Source organism: Clarias gariepinus, chromosome 15, assembly GCF_024256425.1.
Source record: "Clarias gariepinus isolate MV-2021 ecotype Netherlands chromosome 15, CGAR_prim_01v2, whole genome shotgun sequence".
NCBI classification, from domain to species: domain Eukaryota; kingdom Metazoa; phylum Chordata; class Actinopteri; order Siluriformes; family Clariidae; genus Clarias; species Clarias gariepinus.
In genome coordinates, this window is record NC_071114.1 from 18,491,272 (window position 1) to 18,516,122 (window position 24,851).

Genomic DNA, 24,851 nt, shown 5'->3' on the forward strand with positions numbered 1-24,851 from the left:
CACACGCACATAGAAGATGAATGAGAAACACAATGTGTTTATGTGTGTGTGTGTTATATATAAGGCCCACAGTTGATCTATAAGAGTGATGGATAAAGCTCTAGCTCAAGGATGAGGGTGACGTCCTTCAGCTGCATGACAAATTCATTCACAGTACATCAGTGTTTAAGTGACCGTGTGTGTGAGCGAATTAACAGTCTGTCTCTGAGCTACAAAGTTGCTAACATTTAATAATAAATATTAAATCCGGTGTCAGATTTAAAAATAAGAGACCTGAAAAGAATTTCAGATAAAATAATTACTATTTATTTACAGACGCAAATGCTGTCATGACTCACCTGGTAGCTAGGAGCTTCTATTGCTTGGGCACAAAGAGTACATACAGCAGCACATAAAACATCATCTTGAGAACAATAATTAATGTCATTAAACTACAAGATTTTGACACACATCAATCCCACAGATTATTAGTTTATTACCAGTGTAAGGATTTATCCAGGGAAGGAAAATGACACGGCACTCCCTGATAACCTGAATCTTTTCTTCACACACTCTCATGCTCCACCTACACAAAGTCTGAGTCACCCTGAGGAAGACTGACATGGACCAGGAAGCAGGACCTGACAGGGTGTTAGGCTGAACACAGAAGACGTACTGATCGATAAGAAGACGTTTTTAATCTGAGTACAAGCTGCTGCCTCTGTTTTAAATCCGTAGTAACAGTGCACACAAAAAATTAAAAACATCATCAGTAAGATTGCTGAATGATGACTGACTAGTTGCTTAAACACTGGTGATTATGAACTGCTTAGAGAAACCTGTACTACCAAACATCAAGGCCAGCAGCCCCACTGATCTGAACAAACATCAGTTTGCTAAGCAAGCAAACAGACCAACTAATTACGCACCACACTCACCTGGAGCACCCAAAAACCTGTGTAAGGATATATATTCATTTCAAACATCACCACAAAACCAGCAAGCCGGGCCAAGAGAACCGCATTATATAACAGACCATAACCTGAGAGAAGGGAGACTCAACTCCTCTTCACACTCACTCTGAACCCTGGAGTACCGCACGGCTACATGCTCGGTCCAGCCCTGTAAATCTTGTTCACACATGACTGCCACAGTGGGACTCAGTTGGGCCCGCTGGCCTTGATGTTTGCATGCCAACTGCACTGCAGAGGACAGGAAAAACCTACCATGGGTTGTCGAAATGGCAAACCTGGACAAGCATGTGTTTGCTAGCCAGCTGCAGATAAAGGCTAGCAGCATCAGAAAAGACTCACCCAACCCAGGACACAGTATGTTTATCCTGCTTCTGTCCATCCGTCTGTCTGTCTGTCTGTTGCTGTCTGTCTGTCTGTGGCTGTCTGTCTGTCTGTGGCTGTTTGTCTGTCCGTCTGTCCCATAGCATGTCTTAGCTGATTTGGGGTAAAATGGATTTGTTTTAATTTTAAAGAACTGAAATTAATTTATCATTGTCAATGATTATTGAAAAAAGGACACATTTTGTGTGTAAAACAAACAAACTAACAAATAAAACATTCAGAAAAACTTCAGCCCAGATATCAGAATAAAATTACAAAAATTTATTGAATAAAGATCGAAATAGTTTGATCGCAAAAGGCTGCAATTTGTTACACATAATATATGCAGAACTGTAAATCTATGTACAGTTTGTCAATAACTGTACTGTAGTTTTTAATTTTATTTTGAGATGATCAATAAATATTTCCTGAGATCATTTGTGCCATTATTTGGTTTTAGCCTAAATAAGTGCAATTAAAGATGAAATGGTACATTTAATAGTAATAGTAATGTTTAATATTGTAGCTTAAATTGCAATCACAAAATCTGACAATATAATCTGTCGCTGTGTAATTTTTTATTTATCAAATCGTGCAGCTATATAGAAATATAAACAGTATTTAACAAAATTGATTACAAATCAAAGACAGCTAAATAGAATCAAAATGAGTCGTATTGTAGAAGATTCATTCATTTGGTAAAGTATTGACATATCTTGAATCACCGTCATGTGAATTGAGATTGTATCATATTGCCTTAAAGCCAGAAGTTTCCACATTGTTCTGATAAACACCTAAAGATTCATATACAGACATTTAAAAAATTTTTTTTTCAGCTGTAGTTTTAAAACGGCACTGTGCAAACTAAAAAGGGAGTTGATCACTTGATCAGTTTATAATATCTTCCTCGGCGGAATCTTTACCTCCGCATTCTGATGACTAAGCAAACATCCCCTCACAGATCTTCCATTTCCACAAATCCCTCAGAGACATGCTACATCTCAGCTTTGTAGAAAAAAAGGCTAGCTTCTAAGCTGAGAATGCAGCGTCAGCTACTGCAATTCATTAAAGAGGCCAAATACCAGATTATCTGCTGATTCTGCATGTGAAAACTTTGTTCAAATACTGTAAAATCTTTCTGTTTATAGGTAATACCTGTAAACACTTACACAGTAACCTTTTAATGCTTAACCCAAAATGCTAATAGCAAACAAAAGCAACAAGATTCTAATAAAAATATATATTTGTATACAAACTCACCAGCCACTCTTAGAGAAACACAGTTTCACCTGCACACTCATGCGGTTATCTAATCAGCCAATCGTGTGGCCACAGCAGGATGCACACGGTCATGCAGAAACAGGTTTAAAAGCTCACATCATACATCAAAATGAGGCGGAAAAAAGTATGATCGCTGTGACTTTAACCGTAGTTCGAGTGATGGCACCAGATCGAATGGTTTGAGTGTTTCTAAAACTGCCAAAATGGGGCTTGAACCCAGACCCCGATAACTGTAACCATCAGTAACTATTTGAGTCACTATTGCCCCAAAATATAGAAGCACACACAGCCGTTATACCCTGAGGTGAATAAGCACCAACAGCTGAAGTGTACATTAGGTTCCACTTCTGTCAGACAAGAACAAAAAATTGATGCTATTGTGAGCATCAATTTCTGGCAGCTTCTTGTTGTCCACTTGGAGGAGTAGACTTGCACACTTGGCCTTCTGCTGTCGCTACTAACAGTGATTGTGAGTTAAACTAGAATTTCTATAAATAATCATTAATAATTAAGTGTGAACTAATAGTATAGTATATAGTATAGTATATTGCTGTATTAAGATGAATGTTTTTTGGCATTTCTTAAATGGTAAAAGAGTCAATTTACAGTGGGGCCAAAAAGTATTTAGTCAGCCACCGATTGTGCAAGTTATCCTATTTAAAAATATGAGAGAGGCCCGTCATACTTTTCATCATAGGGGTACCTCAACCTCAGGCCTTTTCATCATAGGTATACCTCAACTATGAGAAACAAAATAAGTGAAAAAATCCAGAAAATCACATTGTAGGATTTTTAATTAATTAATTGGTAAATTCCTCTGTAAAATAAGTATTTGATCACTTACAAACAAGCTAGATTTTTTTTGCTCTCACAGACCTGTAACATCTTCTAAGAGAATGTCCTCCACTCGTTACCTGTATTAATGGCATCTGTTTGAACTCGTTATCATTATAAAAGACACGTGTCCACAACCAAACACTCCAAACTCCACTATGGCCAAGACCAAAGAGCTCTCAAATGACACCAGAAACAAAATCGTAGCTCTGCACCAGGCTGGGAAGACTAAATCTGCAATATGTAAGCAGCTTGGTGTTTTGTGGGAGCAATTATTAGAAAATGGGAGACATACAAGACCACTGATAATCTCCCTCAATCTAGGGCTCCACGCAAAATTATCACAAGAACTGTGAGCAAAAACCCCAGACGGGGAACCTAGTAAATGACCTGCAGAGAGCTGGGACCAAAGTAACAAAGGCTACAATCAGTAACACACTGCGCCGCCAGGGACTCAAATCCTGCAGTGCCAGATGTGTCCCCCTGCTTAAGCCAGTACATGTCCAAGTCTGTCTGAAGTTTTTTAGAGAGCATTTGGATGACCCAGAAGTGGACTGAGGGAATGTTATATGGTCAGATGTAACCAAAACAGAACTGATCCATGTAAAGAAAAGAATGAATAGGGCCTTGTATTGTGAGATTTTAAGTGAAAACATCCTTCCATCAGCAAGGGCATTGAAGATTAAACGTGGCTGGGTCTTTCAGCATGACAAAGATCCCAAACACACCGCAGGGGCAACAAAGGAGTGGCTTCGTAAGAAGCATTTCAAGGTCCTTGAGTGGCCTAGCCAGTCTCCAGATCTCAACCAGATAGAAAATCTGTGAAGGGAGTTGAAAGTCTGTGTTGCCCAGCGATAGCCCCAAAACATCAACAAGAATGGGCCAAAATACCAGCAACAGTGTGTGAAAACCTTGTGAAGACTTACAGAAAACGTTTGACCTCTGTCATTGCCAACAAAGGGTATATAACAAAGTATTGAGATGAAATTTTGTTATTGACTAAATACTTCTTTTCCACCATAATTTGCAAATAAATTCTTTAAAAATCCATCAAAATTTTCTGGATCTTTTTTTCTTATTTTGTCTCTCATAGTTGAGGTATACCTATGATAAAATTACAGGCCTATCTCATCTTTTTAAGTGGAAGAACTTGCACAACTGGGGGGCTGACTAAATACTTTTTTGCCCCACTGTACAAATTCCAGGGTGCTACCTACTACTACTTCTGCAATAACAAATAATGACAAATTATCATAAAGTAACATCCTGTCTATTAGTTTTAATTATTGTTTTTGTATATCCAACGAAAGAACAAATAAAATGGTGATTTAAACAATATTTAGGAAACTGATTCAAGTAAAAAAAGAAAAAAGAAAAAAAGAAGAGGTTCAAGAAAATCATTGTGCACATTTGGGGCATTTCAGAGGACAGGGGTTCATGTTACAGGCAGAAACATGTGTATAACAAACCTATAGATAAGGCAGCAAGCCAGGCAGGTCTGATCTGAGCAAGAACTGTGTAGAGAATCTTGTAAAAACGGTATGAAACTGTGTCACAGCCTGAGGCAGCACAGAGCCTCTGCGACTCCTAAATAATTCAATTTAATAATACTCAAAAAAAATTCAATCCTTTGTGCAGACTTATGTGGTTGTGTCGATGTTGTGTTATTATGAATATGTTATTACTATATTATTATAAGACTTCATATATAACTGTTTTGGTAACATGTAAAGCTCGTTAAAGTAAAACGGCGGCCCACTAATGACGAAAGGAGCGTCTGCATGGAGACACCAGACATCTGTAATGAGCTGAAATTAACCATGCAGAGTCATTAATCAAACGAGCCTCCAGTTGGATCTGAAGCAGAGACATCTCTCTCCCTCTCGTTCTCTCTCTTACACACACACTCACACGCACGCAAGCACATACAATATGATAACATATCCATCAGTTCACCACACAAGAGCTCTCAGGAATCAACTCTCAGTGTCATGAAGTTATAGAAAATTAACCAACATGGTGTGATGAAGTGGAGATACAATTACCACTTTGTTGTTGATTATGTTTCCATAACAGCATAAACATAAGTCTTGGAGCGTTTTAGTCCTGTTATATAAAAACAATTTCCTAATATTTGCAGTGTGTTTATTAATCACTGCCTTGTCAAACTTATGTTTAGTTACCTTTAATATTGTTAAATGCCATGGAACATAGAAACAGCCTCTCACATTTTTATTCTTTTTAAGCTCCAAAACTTATCTGTCATGAAGACATCTGAAAAAGCTTCATCTGACTGTTACAAAGTGCTAACAGAAGAGATATGTGAAATTTTAACACGTCTCTTCTTAGACAAACTCGTGTAAAAACGTTTTAAATATCTGTTCCTGTGAGGCATCCGCCAGACCTTATAAGTCCCTTTAAATTTACTGTTATTCTAGAAATGATAACATATTCAGACCTTCATTTCTCAAGTCTTATGAAATTGTACAATGTTGGGTGTGTGAGGAACACTTGGAGAATGCTTTCTTATTGCACTGACGCTCATCACTCAGTCCACTCGGCATAGAAATCACTCTTGTCTGATTTTGAAAGTATGAGGCCTAGTCTCAAAAATCACACACATTACCATGCACGAGTGGAAAATCAACCACGCTAGGCAGCAGTTCTGAGAGCAGAAGAGTGCACATGGTCACGATTTACTTGTGTTAAGGGCTTGCGGTTAGGATAGAGCTCCTGACATTACCTCTTCTTCTTCTGACACGATGATCATCTTTCTCATGATAATTCTGCTGCCAAACAGAGGGGGGAGACTGTGGGTAATGAAAGTGACCCATTAGTGGAATGGGGCCATCAGCCGCTGTGACCGTCTCCAAAGACTCAAAATTCAACTCGACAACCAAGCGAGTGTGCTTTCAGGGGGAGCGAGTAACGACATTTGGACATTTTTTAACCTGTCGCAAACCTTCTTAAACAAGAAATCTTATTTTAGCAGTTCTAGAACCAGTACAACCCAAGTGTTTTAACAAAGATTTGTACGATGTACAATCGCCGCTGAAATCATATAAGAATCGTACAAGCAGACAGGTTGGCATATTAGACCGAGTAATATGAACTGGACCTACAGCTGTTGTTATAAAGCTGTATTACACCACAGTGCTAGTGAAGGTGTTAATAAGGTGTAGCTTGCGTTCTCTGATAAGAGCTGATGATCAATGCAAACAGACGTGTAATATTAAAACACAAAAGGATATTAACAAATCACTCCTTCACATGTGATTCTAAACAAAAAAAATACTGAATTAATTGATTACTGAAGCTAAACACTGCTTGACAGTACACATTTATTGGTAATGAAGATAAACACAGTGACAAAAAAGTCATACAGTCACGTATAAATCATTTATAATAATAATATAAAAAAATACCTGAACAAGTATACATAAAAAAAATCATTACATGCTTTCCCATCATAGTACCAGTTATGATAATATCTGGATATTACAAACAAAAATGTACCATAAAGTGTTTTGTTTTTTTTCCTAAAGATATACTGCAAAAATATAGGTAATGATTGAATGATTTAAAAGCATGCACATCTTAAAGGCACGAGTGTGAGGATCAGAACACACAGGCTCTGACAGATGGATGGCACAGTACAGAGTACAAACATGATGGAGCAGAACCGAAACATGAACCTTCCCCATGACCTGAGTAACCACACACACACACACACACACACACACACACACACATATATAAGCACACACAGAGACAGACAGACGCACATATTTTCACAGGTCTATGTTGGGCAGTACTACCTAGGGAAAGGGGGGGACTGCATGATGGGTAGAGGAAGGGGAAGCAGCTAGCAGTTGCCAATTGTCCTCCCCTCTGTCCCTGCTTTCAGCAGAGTCATATTCTGAGCCGACTGAAACTTTATCCTCTTCCATCTGGAAGGACAAAACAGCTGGTTAAGGCTCCAAAACCACGAAAACAGTAGAACGGAGGGGAAAAAAAGTTTGTTTTTTTTATGAGGAGTGAGCAAGAAAATGGCCACTGGTCCACTGCGGAGACCGTGTTGAAAGGAAATTCTGCGGTTACCATAATTTCTGGAACATAGGTCACTTTTTTTAGCCTATGATTTAGGAATGGATATAATACATCTGAGTATTATGTATCATCTATTACAGTTATGCCAGAATGCTATTCCAGATATTACGGTATGTGACACGATAAATGAAACCTGCTAAATAACAAGCTGTGTTTGCACGTTAACATGGGGATGTAGCTGTAGCGCCCACTAGAGGTAGTAGATCCAATTGGAGAACTCTAAACTTTGTTTTAAATGTTTAAAAAAACTTAGACTTATAAGTTCCTTCTACACATGTAAGTTTTTTTTTTTTTTACTTTTTATTCTGTTGTAAACTTAATTAATACAGAAAAAAATAGATTTATGATTATTTAAAAAATAATAATCTCATGTCAAATGGACTGGAGATCATGTTCTGTGCTCGTAGCAATAAAGTACAACAAACGAATCTTTTTTTTTATCTTTTTGCATATGCATTCAAGGATTTAAAAACAAAACAACAAAAAAAACAACATTGAAGCGGTGTCAGGGGTTTAGTTATAAAGAGTATTGTGCTTTCTGAAGCATGCATGTTGGGGTAAGAAAAAACAAGGCCTAGATTACAGAGCTTATTTCAGCTTGAGCTAAAAGACAAATAGGTGAAATGACCTGAAAAAAAGAGCATTGTGCACAAGCACAGAGGTGGAACAACAAAACATTGCTGTATGGCGGATCAGCGGTGGAACATGCGCTGGATAACCTGATAAATTAAATAAAATTCAGATGACTTTAATTTAGATAAGATGCTGTAGAGTTTATGCTAAATTTTGCCTGTGTTTGAAAACACACCTGCTGTGCTACGACTAGAGATGGCTCTAGTTGTTTATAGTATTATTATTAAAAAAAGAAACGGTCAATCAGAGTTTAAAAAATAATCTGCCCTTATCTTGTAATTATGTGGAAATATTAGATAACTTCCTGCAGTGCAAAAAATTTAAACAGTTACAGTTAGCCACTCCTAAAGTCAATAAATGCAAGAAGAGAACATTTTTTAACTGAAAATGTTTACATATAAACAGACTTAGGTGAATTTTTGTCAGATTTTATTTAATTAACCACTTACTATATATTTTTTATCTAAATTATTTTATTATTGAATACAATTATGGTTATTATATAATTATTGTATTATTATTACATTTATTAATTATTTAAAGATAAATAAATATTGCTATTCATAGTCAATGTTTCAGTATAGATATTAAAAAGAAAAAAGCGGTATGGTGCCACCTCTAGGTACAACTGTAATGGTATTTTTTACCAACGGGTCAGGTCTGGTTTGCTGCAAGTTACGGAAATTTTTGTCACCAAAATGTTTTTTTTTTTTTTTTAATGAAATGGGATGTGCATTAGTGACATGCAGGTTGACTCGGGCAGACATGCAGGATGAACTGTGTGACCTCTGGTATCAGCTCACTCAATTTTCCCTCTATGATTTCCAGTACTGTTTTAACACACCCTTGTTAGCTTTTACTTTTAATAGCCATACACTCTTTCTAATTATAATCACAAGAGTGGAGCAGTTTTTACATACTTACACAAATAAGCAAAGCAGCATCATGCTGTAATGCCGTCATGTAAAACAGTGGTTCTTAAACCCTTCTGGATCTAGCAACCCCTTGTTTAATTCCATCGCTCCTTTTAGTACAGATTTAAATGGGTACAGGAAGATTCTTACTGTTTACTGGACACACATTTGTTTAACTGCAGAGATAATATTAGGTCAAACTTGTTCTTGAGTATTAAAGTTTACATTTAAATCCATCCAACTGAAGTGATCATAATGATCACACACTAATTATAAATATAATTTAGAAATACAGGGAAAACTTGGATTGCGAGTAACTTGGTTTTGCAAGACGAGCAAATTTTTAAAATAAATTTAAACTTAATACACAAGTGAGGTCTTGATATATAAGTACTACGCATGCGCTCTGCCAAGTGTCACGTTATCTTAACTGAGCCAATTTTTCTTCTCTCTTGCGCGCTATGGGATTATGGGCAATCGTCTCTCATGCTCAGTCCCACTGTGCATGCTTCACTTATATAGTCAACATCTGTACGTGTATACTGTTTCTTATAACATTGTGAGCACATGTGTGCACGTGCATAAAGAAAAAGGAAATGTCAAAGCAAGCACTGATTCTGTTAGTGTGCAAGTATCATTAGAGATGTTCCATGACACTCACGTGTGCAAACACACATGCAATTTTCCATTAGTGTGTGTGAAAGTGAAATCGTCCTATTCAGTAGCCACCTCCCTCCTCCTCTTTACACCTTTACACACACATACACACACACACACACACAGCGTGTGCGCACAAACTCACACTAACGGAAACACTGCCCTGTCGGAATTCTTTTCAAAGGTAAAGTGCAGGCTTATTTGCTTTATTTATTTATTTGTATTTTTTTATTAATAAAAAACTTCTAATGGGGAAATTTCTTTGACATACAAGTTTTTTAATATGCCTGCACGCTTCCTAAACAAATTATGCTTGCAATCCAAGGTTTCACTGTATAAATGCTATAACTCTTATTAACTATGATAAGGAAATGCTCTGATGTCCCTTACTGTAGCAAAACAACCAGCAAATAAACAAAAAACATAAACCCCATTCTGCGGACACGTTTTGCGATTTTTTCCTTATTTTTATAATTTTTTTGTTAAAAATTACTTTTAGAATAAATCGTCCAAAATGACAGAAAAAACTGAAACAAAGAAAAAAACGTAAAGGAGAAAGTGTGTTAAAATAGTATTGGAACATCTCTCTCTTTCTCTCTCTCTTTCTTTCTGAGTTAGTTTTCTGGTTAGTTGGGTTTCACCACAGCATGCAGCACGACACTGAGGGGTTAAATGACTCTTCCTACTCTACCTAATCTTGCCCAGCTGATTCTTGGCTCTGGAGAGCGGCTGCAGAGCGATGTAGTCGTCACCTATAGCAACTCGGTTGGAGTACATCTACAGAGCGAGAGAAGGGGGTGAAAACACATAGGATCAGTAATAAGAGGACAAAGACACAGACGTAGAGCAATGTCAACACACTCACAGTCGGACATTTTACCCCTGCATTCCTGCTGGCAGCCAGTCAGTATTACAGAGAAAGGAAGCAAGTGACTGCAAACTTTACATTTATGCAAATGAACATCTAAAAAAATGTCTTGGTAAAGAGTGAGGAGATCGGAAACGTTCAATAGAGATCAGACACCAGCTTTGGATTTCCGTAAAGCTACTTCTTGATGAAGTTTACTGTAAAAAATCTTGTACTCAATAAACGACCACTGACTATTTGGTGGAATTGAATAGGCAGGGCAGAACCTGAGACATGATTCTACTTCATGCAAATGAGAGAGGAAGAACAATGTTAGCTAATCATATGAAATGTTTAGCATCACACTGTGGTGTCCAATCATTCTCAAAGGCACTGTATTTTTCTATATATAAGAGTGGAAAAACAAAAAAAATTTTTTTAATAAATAAATAAAAATGTAACTATAATAAACTAAACTACTGGGTGCATTCATCTAGTATAGTTAAATACAATAATTCATTACAAAATGATTTTTATTTGCCTTTAGTTGGGTCAACCTGGTTTGGGGTTTTCTAAATGAACATATGACATCTCTACATGCAAAATGTGCATGGCACCTTCACTAGCAAGTACAGTAGTTAGCCAAGAAACCATGGCAACAATCAATCAATGAGCTCAAGTCAGATATGCCGACTGGTGACCGATGTACAGATGGAAACAAACTCCAAGTCTGAAATACTCTGTATGAAAAAATTGAAAGGAAACACACAATCAACAACACACAATCACATAAAGAAGACAGGTAAGCACTCTCACACACACACAAACACACACACACACAAACACACACACACAAAATGAGCAGACAGCACCTAAAACTACATTAAGAGGCTTGGTTTTTGATTGGATGAGCTCTCATCGGAGCATGAAAGGGTTTAAAGCCTTGACTGGGACTCGCTGTAACACTTAACGGTCCGACCGTATTATAGTCTTGCATCAGTGAGAGAGTATGAATGTGGTCATGTCATGCGAATGTTAGCCACTTTCATGCGAATGTTAGCCACTTATTTGGCAGCAACACAATACGTTTAAACACATAGTTTAGTGATTTTGACCGCAGTTTGGTGTTTGGCAACAGTTTGAGTCTATCAGAAATCTCCCAAGACTTTTGCACATAACAGTCTCAAATTTAAACACAATGGTGCAAAAAAAATATATAAAATTAATACTAATAATAATCTACTTCTGTGGACAGAAACATGCTGATGATGAGGAAGGTCAGAGAAAAATGCTTTGGTTTAAGACTGGTTTAATCTGACAAAGGCTACCTTAAAAAAATCTCTTTTTACAAATATAGAAAAATTAAACACATCGAAGCTTCAAGCAAGGCCCATTTTATACAACCAACAGTATAAGATTCTGAGGCCAAAGTGGGCAAAAACAGAACAAAGTGGACAGATGAAGATTAGAACAGATGAAGATCATCAGCTAGTGTTTATGAAGCTGATTTATCAGTGAGTCTGCCTCTGCATGCATGTTAAAAGTACTTGTATTCTTTACAGTAAAATGTATTTATTAGATATGTGTGTGATGTTATTTTAATTATGTCTTTTTAGATTATTTTATTAATTATTTGAAGCACTTTGGGGCATTCCTGTTGTTAAAGTGCTTACAAATAAAGTTGAGTTTAGTTACGTATTCTCTAGGAGGCACTGTTGTAGGAACCATGTCATAATTAAATGAATTAGAACTCATATTTTATTTTATTTTTTTAAAGCAACTTCTGTGTTTCACTGTATGAGTAAAGTATAAAAAATTATTTTTTTTTGATTTTTAAAAATCTAACTTGATTTTAAACATGAAAGGTCAAATGAATAAAAGAAGGAAGAAGTAACATCAATTTTAACAGAAGCACCTTTAACCAGTACTTACAAATAAACTTGAGCTAGCTAGCCAGCTAACCAACTTTCTGTAAAATGAGCATGTCTTCTGGAGGATCTGTGTCCAGTAGTGCGACAATTGATAGTTGTGCCACTATTCAGCATCACCACCCTTTTTTCTTCAGTGTTATTGCTCACTTATAATGAACTACAGTTGATTTTAACATAATATCACGATTGTAGTATCCTATACACAAATGCATTCTACAATAATGTGATGAAATTGCTGTCTGTGAAACAAAAATGAAAGCCAAGGGCAAAAACTTGCTTGTGCTCATTTACCAGCTGTTCAGTGCAAGAGTTTGTGTAGATTAGAAATCTGTATTAAATACACTGGTCTGAAAAATGATCAAAAAGTAAAAACACATGAATCGGTGTTAACATGCTGCACCTTTGACCTTTTATCTGATTCCAGGTGTTTTGAATTAATCAAACTTGTGAAGTTCAGTTACGCAATTAGAAATGCCTCACTGCCAACCAATCAGCCGTCACCCAATGCATAGAACCAAAAAGACATACTCATGCTCATGGTGCTCATGGGAGGACTGCACGCTAGCATGTCTTTGTGTGTCACATTTAACCCATAATCCTCTCTCTGTGTCATAATGAAAAGACACGTTAACACATAAATCTAAGTCTATAGTGCATGAAACAATGGTAAACACTGTGTATCATATTGTTCCATAACGTATTTTTTGCTAACTCCCGTCCTGAGTGAGGCTTTAAACCCCACACACCACAGCAAAGGGGAACTTGATGTGGATGGACCAGTTATACTTCAGGTCTTTATCACTCAACTTCTCAGAAAGAGGAGGAAGGTGAAATGATCATTACCACACCACACATCTACTACAATGCAATCCAATGTTTTTAACCATTTCTTCTTAAAGGTAAATACCAGCTAGACTGCAAGTCTATAAAGTTTCCACAGGATGTGGTTTGTACACATGAAGATCCTTCAGTCTCAGTACACTTCTGTGAGCGTGTTACTGTGAGTGTGTTACTGTGAATGACGTCATGATTGTGTGCTGCTGACAAGCCATGCTGTGCTTTGCTGTGCTGAATGACATGCTTCCTCTCTGTTAGTGTCAGCTTATGCAGTGCCTAAGACAGCTAAACTCAGTGCACACATCTTGAAATGCCATTCATGCAAAACACCACATTCCATCCTGCTTTGGTCAGTCGTCTTAATCATTAGTGTTAGATGTAGTGAGAGAACCATTCTGACCTGAGACTTCTGTGTGCTGGTGGGCTGCAGGTGTCTGTAAAACACTTTTTTTATGACATCAGGGGACAGGCAGGTGATGACGATGATGATGATGGCGAACCAGGCCGAGCCGCTTGACATCAGCTGGACGAAGACAAAATACATGTCCTGTGTGTGAAGGAATGGCCTGAGGGAAAAGGGAGGAAAGGTATTATGTCATTATTCTACAAATATAGATGCTCACATGTGCATTAATGCAATGATAAATTAGCTACCAATACAATTTTACAATGGTTAATATGGCCTAATTTCAGCTAACAACTACAGCAGTAAGTAAGATCACACAAATACACAAGGTCATGTAATCCTGTTGCAGCAGTTACTAAGGCTATATGCCCATTATGACGATTTACAAGGTCGAACCCTCTACAACACTGTAAAATTTTAAAATGACTACTGCTCTAGCAGTTTACTAGGTCACAATCCTGTTTTTACATGGTTAGTTTTTTAGACCAGTGTATTTAATACAAATTTCTAATTTATAATAAACAGGTTACTGGGTCAAAATCTAATTACCGTACAACTGTGTAATTGGTCACAATCCCAACGGGTTTACCAGGTCACAATCCTGCTGCAAATGCTCACTATGTCCTAACACTGCTCCAGATCCAGCAGTTAACAAGGTCTTAGCGCAGTGTTTACAACGTCGTAATATTACTACCGCAGTTATCAAGGTCATGTTTATCCCACTACAACAGCTCACATGGTCATAACCTGCCACATCAAAGAAGTCGACAGTAATTTTGTTTATGATTTGTGTGTCGTATAAGAATAAAGTGCTGCAGTACCATATAATTCCTCCATAGAACAAGGAGAATATGAAGTAGAAAGCAATGGAGCCCCACGTGACAAAATGGTTCATCCATGTCCAGAAGTGTGTCTCTAGCGCCAGCTATCATAAAAGATATTAATTAAAAAGAGAAATCAATTCAAAATTACACCTTTTTCAGATGTGTTTTTTCGACTGACACACAAGCACACACACCGCTTACCTTTAATGTTACTGTAATGACCATAACAGTGAACACCAACGTACCGAACGTCCAGTTTCCAAACATCTACAAATGCAGAAGGCGGAATTTATAAATCTCACATCTCACAATCCAAACAGGATTTTTACAGATGTTATTTGTAAGTATGTCAGGAGTTGATTAGTCAGATGCTAAATGTTTGAGGACACGATTGTTTGCTAAATGTCTGCAAGCTTTTCTTAAAAACAAAAGAACAGTGCTTGAGTAAATGATACTTGACTATCTGAAATGAGAAGGAAATCCGGAGAAGATCGGAAGCTAATTTTCCCCTCAGTCATGCAAAGCACGGCGAGGGAATTTTTCCAAGATCGTGTGTATGTGTGTGTGTGTGTGTAAGAGAGAAATCCAAAGATGGCACGACATGAAAAATAACGGGAGGCATGCACGTCTGTAATCCAATCAACTCTTACCAGCTGCCTGTTAGCTCGCAAAATCTGAAAGCATGCAGAGTGTGAAAAGAGAGAAAAGAAACAGAGAAAGATGAGAAATAAAGGAAGGGGGAATGGGAAAGAAAACTGGGAGGAAACAAACAGAAATCCAAGCCAAAGTTTATCAACGTTATAACCAGACAAATGACTTCAGGGAGTTGATGTTTTGTCCAATTTTGGTCTATTTTTAATCTTAACAAATATTCTCAAACTCTCAAAATATTTAAAGTCTTTAAAAAGAGAAAACTCAATTAATTTGCAGTTCCAGCCTAAACAAAATAAAACCTCTTTTTCCCCCTAAACTTAATGTATACATTTGGTTAGCTTAGGAAATAATTCAACTAATTATACATGGTGAAAGAGGGTATTTCTGAGCAATAAGTAATAAGTGGAATAAACCACTGTGTGTGTTGGTGTGATAAAGAGAAGTTACTTTTTTAACCCTCCTTAGAGAATTTGATTATTATACCTCTTATACCACAGCCATTTGACACCAAATTCTTACAGGAATATGTTTTGTTATGAACATCCAAAAAAAGTCTGTGTTTTCATGCATGTCAAAGCTGCTACAGTATAAACAGTTATTCACCCAGTGAAGTATAAACTACTCTGTCCTCAAGATGCTGAACAATGAAAAGTTAAAGCTTTTTTACTGCCTGTTACAAAGCGCTGGAGTCTCTTTGGAATAGCGGAATTGCACTAGTGTATAAAAATAACGTGAGAAAATAAATAGGGTTTACAAGAAACTTTTAATATATTGGTTGTATGTTTTCTTGCATATGGCGTGATGCTTAATTAAATAGCCCTTGAAGTAAGAAGATGAACATTTAGTACACAGTGCCAGAGGCTCTGGGCTGTATTTGTATGTAGCACTACCCACTCAACATCTGGTTACTTTATATGTTGATGCATACTGAATATAAAAGTGATTAGCTGACAAATCGGAAATCCTAACATTAAGATGGAAAGTGGTGACAAAAACATTGCTCTCTCTCTGCACGTGTGCACTCCTCCTTTTCTGATTATTATCTGCATGACTGACGGACTGGCACTGTTCAAGTGACAGAATAAAAAGTAAAAAGAGAACAAGAAAAATAGGAAGTGTATGAGACTGTGTGGCATGTGCATGTGTCCACATGCAGAAGCAGACCTGCCCATTTCCCATCAGACTTGTGTCCTCTCCCATCAGGATGTAGCAGCCAAAGAAGAAGACGAAGGCGTGGCAGAAGCCCAGGATGGTCCAATACAAAAAGGTTTTGAAGGACAGCAGCGAGTTCTTACTGATATCTCTGTTAACGTGAGGTTACAAAATGGATTGTTTAAGACAGGTGTAATTTGTTATGAAAATTTGTTATTAATAGAACAAGATGTATTATTATTATTATTATTATCATTATGATGATTATTATTAATATTGTTGTTGTTGTTGTTAGTTCTAGGAAAGGAGGCATGGCCTTTGTGCCTGTCAGTTTTGGCTGCCATGGCCATTTAACATAGCCGGTTCTTGCGCCAGGTGTGGCTGTCTTCTGGTCAAAAGTCTTGAGCCACCCCATATTTCTTTATATTGAAGGAAATTATGTATATTCAATTTATTAAATGGGAACAAATGTTTTATTGCAACAAACTGCAACGGTCCTAAACATACAATTAAAATTTATATTTTTAATCTAACAACCTTAACAGCAATCTCATTTCCTCTCCCGTCTGTTCCAACCACTCAGCTTTCAGCATCACCAGCATATTAATCAGCGGCCTGATAATTTGTCATTATCTGCACCTTGTTCTTTCTTGTTCATGCCTTACGTTAGACATTGTTTTATTCTTGAATTATTCATAGGTTACTCTGTGGCTTAACAAACAAAAGACATTCATCCTAAACTGGTCAGGTACAGGGACTGGGCTGAAAATGAGAGACAAAACCTTGCCAAAAATGAGAACCAATAAACTCTTGAGAAAGCCTTGAGAAGTATTTATTCCTCAAGACCACATTACAAAAGTCTGAGGCACATAAATAATTGCTAGAGAGCCAGTAAGCCTTTAAAATTAACAAAATCTATAAAAACCAGTAAACAATAATTTATGAAACGGGGACCCTTTAGTCTAAAGTACAATTTGTGCAGTTTTATAAAAAAAATTAACTAAGTTTTGATAAACATCCTGCAGAACCACCCATAGTTTGTCTTAAGACTGAGGTGACACTTGCCCCTGCAAAAACCAGCAGCTTCTCTTTCGTTTTTGTCTTGAATTGGTTGCTTATATAAGGTGCTTTCTTTTCTGGCATACAAGTATTTTTCTGCAATGTTGTATTTTGTGTTATACAACACTGTACTAATGTTTGGAAATCTGAAATGTTTTTGTAATGAAGTTCTATTAAAAAGATTCTAGTAAAAAAACACTGTGCATAAGACTTTTGCACAATATTGTATAAAGCCTGGCTCTTTGGAAGGAAAATATAAAGAATTGAGGGGTGGCTTAAGATTTTGCACAGTAATAGATCAGTACAAATAAAGTAGGTGTGGCTTTTAAGCCTTTCAAAGCCTGGCAGAGTTTTGGGGAAGCCACAACATTAGATTTTTCACGCATTAGACCTTGACCATAAATTGAGCAGCGCATTATAATTATAATCTAACCAATTATTTTTACTTTATTAAATGGAAGCTCTCTTCCAACTTTATTCGTCATTTTTTTCCCTTTCAATTACGTCATTTTCCAAACAAATCTAGATTGTTATTAATAGGATAGCAAGATTGTTACTAATAAGAATTATTTTACTAGTTACAAAAAAAGACGTCTCTGTTTTAGTGTTGATGGGAGCAGGACGCGAGTGTAAGCGAGGTGTGTTATATACCTGTAAAGTGCTGGCTTGCTCTGTAGAATATGAGGATGAACCAACTGTTCAAAGAGACTGTACACCAGGATGGGGAGGGAGGTGAAGCAGATGTTGTAGAGTGTGAGATACACACTGTCATACAGCGTCTGTGAAACACGCAGCATTTTGAAATGTACCACTTTAGGAAGTAACTGTAACAGTATCAGAACACATAATACATTTGCATAAAATTGGTAGCTTTTTATTTTAGCATTATCCACAGATATAAAATGAGTTTAAACACAGATATATATTTGACAAATCGATTAAGGTAGTGGTAAATGATATTAGCTCAGATATTACCATAATAATATCTTTATTTATATACTTTGTTTTAGTTAAACCATGAATGCAAATAACCATAGTACGTAGTAATCAACCCAGAATTGAATTGTACCACCTGCAAAAACCAGTCAACAACAAGGGGACAGACCAGTTAAGTGCTATGGAAGACATTCTCAAATTTACCAAAATACATTCGATTTCGGTTATGTAACCATGCAAATGAATTGAGCCCTTGACAGAGGCACAGGCCCAGACAAACAACGACAAAAGGGGCATAAAGGAAAAAAAAAACATTTCAATTCAGTGTGTATGCGCTCAACATACCAAAATAAATGGGTGTGAGAAATATTAAGGACATTCCTAATTCACATATTTAGATGCAATAAGAGCACAGGTGGATACCTCTGTGTTATCTGTTGTTTATTCAAATGTTATAAATATGTATTATCATTCATCTGTTTTGTGTATAAAACCTACCTAATTAAAGTGCACAGATGAAGGACAAAACACACACTCACAAAAAAAGGACATTTAACACACACATGAATAGATTACAAACTATGGAAAAGAGACTTACTTGTTGTGAAAACAGACAGAAGAACTGGTATAAAAACTGCGGTGTGATAAAGCACACATTCTACAAAATAAAACACAAAAAAACAAAACACAAAACCATTTAAGCAACATGCGTCTGTGACGATAATATAAATCCAGGGAGTAACAGGCAGAATCTAATGAACATACCTTGTAGAAAAAGTACTGCACGAGCGTTGCTATTCGAATGTAGTAGAAGTGTCCGTGGACGAGCAATAACTTGGCGAGGAATTTAAACCTAGCGATTGCATAGTCACTGTTTCGCACAGCCTGTCTTCCTTCTTTTCCCATGATACCTAAAGATCATTATATTTTATTAGAACATTAAAGCAACATTAAGGCTGCCTTTCAAAACAATTAACTCTTCACTAGTCAGCTTTTCTTCACAACTGATGGTTGTAAAGGGACATTTTATATTACATAATGTGATTGAGTCACCATGCAAAATGATTCTAGGTTAATCAGTTTTGCTTTTAAAGCTCAACAAAGCTAAGGCATTTGATGATGTAACAATAGCCCTGTAATGTTTTAAACCCCTGGCAATTAAAGGTGAATTAGACAATGCGGGTCAAAATAAGGTCTGAAATAAAATTAGAGAATTTTATTAACTTGAGGGCACACTAGCTATGTACACGAAGCTTCGTCCTTCAGATCCATGGTGGGTCAGACAAAGTTGGCATGCTAATTAGTCAGTGCAAGGGCCGTCATAAAATCAATATAATTTGGTCAGACACTCACCAGCAAAAAAATTAAGTTACAGAATTTAAACACACTAAATTGAGCTAATTAGAGAGAGAGTACATGCACCATTGTCTTCAGAAACTCACCAATCCCTACATGGGCTTCCTGGATCATACTGACATCATTGGCTCCATCACCGATGGCTAATGTAATGGGTTTTTCTGGAGACGTCTTCAGCAAGCGCACCACCTGTCAAACACCACCGTATTTACAAACACAGCTTTAAAAAAAAGAAAAAGAAAACACCACCCAGCATGGCAGCACTGAGCTCTTAATAATCATATAAAAATAATATGGGACTTTATTAATAATGCATACATCTTACACTTAGTGGACAACAATAATAAATCACAGATATTAGGAGAGATACTGTAAACTGTGAAACTGAACAAAAAGATAAAACCAGGACAATGATAAGACTGTAAGATCACAACGGAAAACTAAAACTCATTTAACTAAAAAAAAAAATAGAGAGCTAAGGCCTAGAATGGGCCTAGAATATTTTTTTACCACTAAATATATTTTTTTACCAAAACATATCAAACAAAACATCACCTAAAAAACAATTACCAAACAATAAATCAGCACAGCTGTGTTTAGCTAAGGCCAATTCACTGGCAAGCTTATATTCTGTATAACAGCACTCTGGCAAATATTGCTTAATTATAGTCATGCTAATATCTATTACTCAATTATAACCATGCTAACAGTAGTTGGGTGATTTTTTTACTACAATGACACTAGTCATGCTACTCCAGCAATCTTGATTATTTTGATAGTTGTTAGTCATAACACTACTGTTATATTTACACAAACTTGTATTTACAGAGAGGCTGAACAGATAAAAAAGGTATTAAGTGTGTGATGTGTGGGAATATATTTCTTGTCTAAATAAACATATATACCTGCACCACAGCTGCAAACAAACAGCTGCATGCACACAGCAAAATTTGACTTGCCTTGGCTTTCTGCAGTGGTGCCATCCTGCAGCAGAGCACAGCAGAGCAGTTCTTACACACTTCCATAAAGAGCTTTTCATGTTCACGCAGAGCCAGAGAGAGACTTGCACCATCCACCACCAACCCGTGCTGGATTACATGGTCCTCTTTGATCCTACACACAAACACACCATTAAAAAACCCTGTCTATTACTTATTCTCCAGCACACTCAGTAAAACCTAACTGTTTTACCTACAGTGCTGTGCAAAAGTCTTGGGCACAAACAAACAAACAAAAAACAACAACGCTATGGGCAAAAATATCTCTGGAAACATTTCTACATAAAAGTAACTTCTATAAAGGTCACTAAAGAGAAATACAATAAACACAGCAAGAGTCAATATTCGGTGTGAAAACTCTTTGCTTGAAACTAATCAGTAGTGTTTTATAAGTAAAAGAGCTGTTGAGTTTTACTGAGCAGCCTGGACAATATGAATTCTTCTGTTAACTTTGTGCTTACAAGGAACATTAGGAGCATTAGTTTTTTGTTTCCATCTCTAAACTGGACTGTTGTTTGTAGCTTTTTTTGTTGTTGCTTTTTTAATGTAGGTTTTTTACAGGCCTGAAAATATTCTTCTGTAATGTTTTTCTTTTTTTTTTATTGTTTTTGGAAATAGTGAATAGTTTTGTACATAATGCAGAAATGATAAACTTGAATAATAAAAAATTTGTACTGAACATAATGTGTCTTCTAACGCAACATCAATACAGACTGTGACTGAATCAGATATGGCTTGACAATAATGAACCAATCTTCAATCTACCATTAGGTTTTCTTTTACAAATTAATTTAAATAACTTTTTTATTGTATTTTGAAGTAATGAATCTGCAGTAATTACACCATACACAGCTAGCCACAAATATGAATAGAAAACAAATTCGAAAGACAAATAAAAATGGGCAGTTATTGTTGTTGCTGTGAGTGTATGAGTGCATGTGTGTGATCCGTGCGCGCACGCGTGTGTGTGTGTGTTTACCTGCGTGCCAGTCTGCGTAGCTGCTCTGCACACTCATGATCAGATTTCTGCTGCACAAGCTCCAGGATGTTCATAGTGCGATGAAAGTGGCCGCAGGACAGACTAACACTGACCGCTGTCTCATGTTTATCTCCTGTTAGCACCCATACTTTAATTCCAGCCAATCGCAGAGCCTCAATCGTCTCCTGGACCTTCTCCTGCAGCCTGCACGTCAATACACACGTACAAGCAGCTACAAAACCCAATTTTATCATGGAATTCAGGAAGCAGAGATTGGCGTGTCTTTGCAACATACCTAAAACTCCATGTGTAATACACCCACTCATTTTTCATAGAAACTGACCTATACAGTACACTTCGTTTTAATAGAAACTGACTGATTTGACCAGTGCTTGTTGTAGTGGGTCACATAACCAAAACAAGTAGGTTGTCTCAGTGCTCATTCACCTGTACACAATGTACACAATCACCAGCCATAAGCCGAACCAATGACAGATCAAATGGATCATCAGATTAAATTAATTATTTTTATTATATATTAGGCAATCAGTGATTTTATGAGAAACATGCTCAACCTTGTTTGCAGATTCATGGTGGACATTAACTGTACTTTTTGCATGCTACACTGTGAACTGGACAACAGCTGCACTACTTTGCACTACACAAAATGTATATTCTTTTGAAAAAAGATATTGTTTTATATGTCAAAAAATATGGCAAGCAGATATAGTACCACTGTTGGTCATAATGACAGAGGTATGAACATTTTGTTAGTTATAATGTATAATGAAGGTGAAGTGGCCTCTACGTCTGTCAGCAAAAGAAAGAGAGATTATACCAGAGAAAGAAGTGACACAGACAGGGCCTTGTTTGTCTGTTAGCCATATTGATCTGTATTTTGTACGGAATAAAAAATAGCTACTTAAACCATTCAACTTTATTATATTGTTACAAACTCTTAAATCTAACTAAAAAACGTTGCAGATTTAATTTCCATCAGGTCTGCATAATTCCACAGATAAAAAAATGAACAAATGAAAAATATAACAAGTGATTTTTAACACATAACCAGTGAGCAAAAACTAAATAAAAGGGTTACAGAACAGCACATAACCTCATGCAGTTTAAATCAAAATGACGTGCTGATCAGTGCGATTACAGAGAATGAGTTAAATGGCTGAACACAGTCTCAGGGGATCAAGGCTGAAAACACAAAGCAGTCACACCACTCTGTGCACATGAATATAATTTGTAATGGTGGGGTTGAGAAGGAGAAGAATGGATGTTAAAGAAGAATAAACAAGCAGCAAAGTGAGCAGGCAATAGGGTAAAGGTGAGGGGGGAAGGTTAGGGAGTAAAAGGGTGTGTTGGAAAGACATTCAAATGAGGATGAGAAAGTGCCTTCTATTACACCAAGGGCACTACAGTGAATAAAGCCTAACAATCTTTCAGCATTAAAATTCTGTATATTAAATAAATATAATGCCAGGTAAATGCAGTTACGTAGGTATAAAATTATTTTTGTAGAGAAACTGTAAAAAAAACATAACTACTAATTAGAAGAAAGTGTGAAATTATAGAAAATCTGAAGAGGAGCACAGACTCCTCTTTCTAGTCTTGGGAAGAACCATGCCCTCGGTTCGGAGGTGTGAAGCACCTTTTTTCTAAATTACAGATTGTATCTTTGGAAAATCCTGTGTACTTCTATGCTGTAGGTATATAGGGAGCTGTACAGTATCATAAATTCTTGTGATTAATCCTTAAACACACCTCAATGAGCTAGTGCGTGTGTGTGTGTGTGTGTGTGTGTGTGTGAGAGAGAGGGAGACTCACTTGTCTTCCACTCCAGTGGCTCCGAGCAATTGCAGGTCTTTCTCTATAAAGTTAAAGGCTTCACTAAGCTTCTCTTCTCTCTGCTGGAGAGCAGTTCTAGCCCCGTGGAGCCGCCGTTCTACTTCCTTATACTCCTCCGCGCTGAAGAGCCTGTAGGCCACCACAAGTGTCCTCAGACCCTTCTGCAAATGTAAATGACCATAAAACTTTCATAAAATAGCCACTTTGTCAAAATAGCCATAGCCTATACATTATATTCAGTAATATTATTAAGAGGTCTGGCTAAGTCAAGTTTTACTGATGCATGATAAAAATAACTGCATCACTGAAAATACCACAAACCTGTCAAATAAGGGATAACGCAGAGACCAATGACATCACACAAATATGTTAACCTTTAACTGTAATACTCCTTATTTTATTCAATCCTCTTATTCCACAGCATCATGCCAACCAATACATATTTATTTTTTTTTATTTAAAAAACCTTATACCATTTATAGTCACAATTATGTTGTAGAACATCAGGTACTGTATGTTGTAACAGCACTAAACAGTTAGAAAAACGGCAAAGCATAAAATCCTCCCAGTGTCAAAAACATGCTTAAACAAACCAAAGTCGCATCTTCATACTTTAGCTTTTTTTATTGTATTTTTTACTTATAAGTCTATAACTATTTTCACATTAGTGTCAAAAGCCACATTTAATATAATTACTGAAGCATTCAACACCTACAGCCGACATGTCACATGTAAGTACAAGTTTCTACCGTATAAAGCCACTGCTGATTCTAATGAGACGCCGATAACTCTGCACAAGGAATGCGTGATGCACTGTTTCACTTTCTAAAATTACATTATGTCCTAAGAAGATTTATTTTTGCTATTGCAAGCCTTGCGTGAATTATTTCAATGGCACAAAAACCATTTTTCCCCTGATTGCTATTATAGGATATGTCACAATCTTTAACATATACATTATAGGAGTCTTAAACAGAAGATTACACCTACACAAGATTCCCTTTAAAAAAAGAAATCCTCCTCAGCATACCTGCATTGTCATGATTCTGTTCTTTTGATTGATGTTCAATAATATCAGCTCTGACAATGCAGATGCTTTACATTTTTGTGCTCGCTTGAATACATTATTGTTTCTATAGTAACAGCTCAGGGATTCTAAAAAGTACACAATTTCAGTATAGTACCAGTACCTCCGCTTCATCATAACATACAATTACTCATTATCCTCCTATAACAGCAGAATATATTTTTCCAATCAAAACGTAAAACTAATCAG

General features: G+C 36.7%; 1 protein-coding gene across 5 annotated transcripts in view; it reads right to left on the minus strand.

Annotated features, from left to right (window-relative positions):
• The window catches only part of atp11b (ATPase phospholipid transporting 11B (putative)), a 64,456-nt gene that overhangs the window by 7,586 nt on the left and 32,019 nt on the right, over nt 1-24,851 (minus strand). The window contains exons 18-31 of one of the 5 annotated variants that reach the window (XM_053513402.1): nt 23,555-23,736; nt 21,722-21,925; nt 20,704-20,857; nt 19,831-19,933; nt 19,154-19,299; nt 18,987-19,046; nt 18,104-18,231; nt 16,406-16,544; nt 14,789-14,854; nt 14,585-14,688; nt 13,758-13,923; nt 10,434-10,519; nt 7,247-7,378; nt 5,586-7,135 (exon numbers count right to left, since the gene is read on the minus strand). In XM_053513402.1, the coding sequence (XP_053369377.1) occupies nt 7,294-7,378; nt 10,434-10,519; nt 13,758-13,923; nt 14,585-14,688; nt 14,789-14,854; nt 16,406-16,544; nt 18,104-18,231; nt 18,987-19,046; nt 19,154-19,299; nt 19,831-19,933; nt 20,704-20,857; nt 21,722-21,925; nt 23,555-23,736 (1,623 nt within the window). In that variant the 3' untranslated portion in view covers nt 5,586-7,135; nt 7,247-7,293. Of the gene's footprint in view, nt 1-5,585; nt 7,379-10,433; nt 10,520-13,757; nt 13,924-14,584; nt 14,689-14,788; nt 14,855-16,405; nt 16,545-18,103; nt 18,232-18,986; nt 19,047-19,153; nt 19,300-19,830; nt 19,934-20,703; nt 20,858-21,721; nt 21,926-23,554; nt 23,737-24,851 lie in introns of those variants that run through there. The other 4 variants (XM_053513404.1, XM_053513401.1, XM_053513403.1 and 1 more) reach the window with 4 other exon arrangements.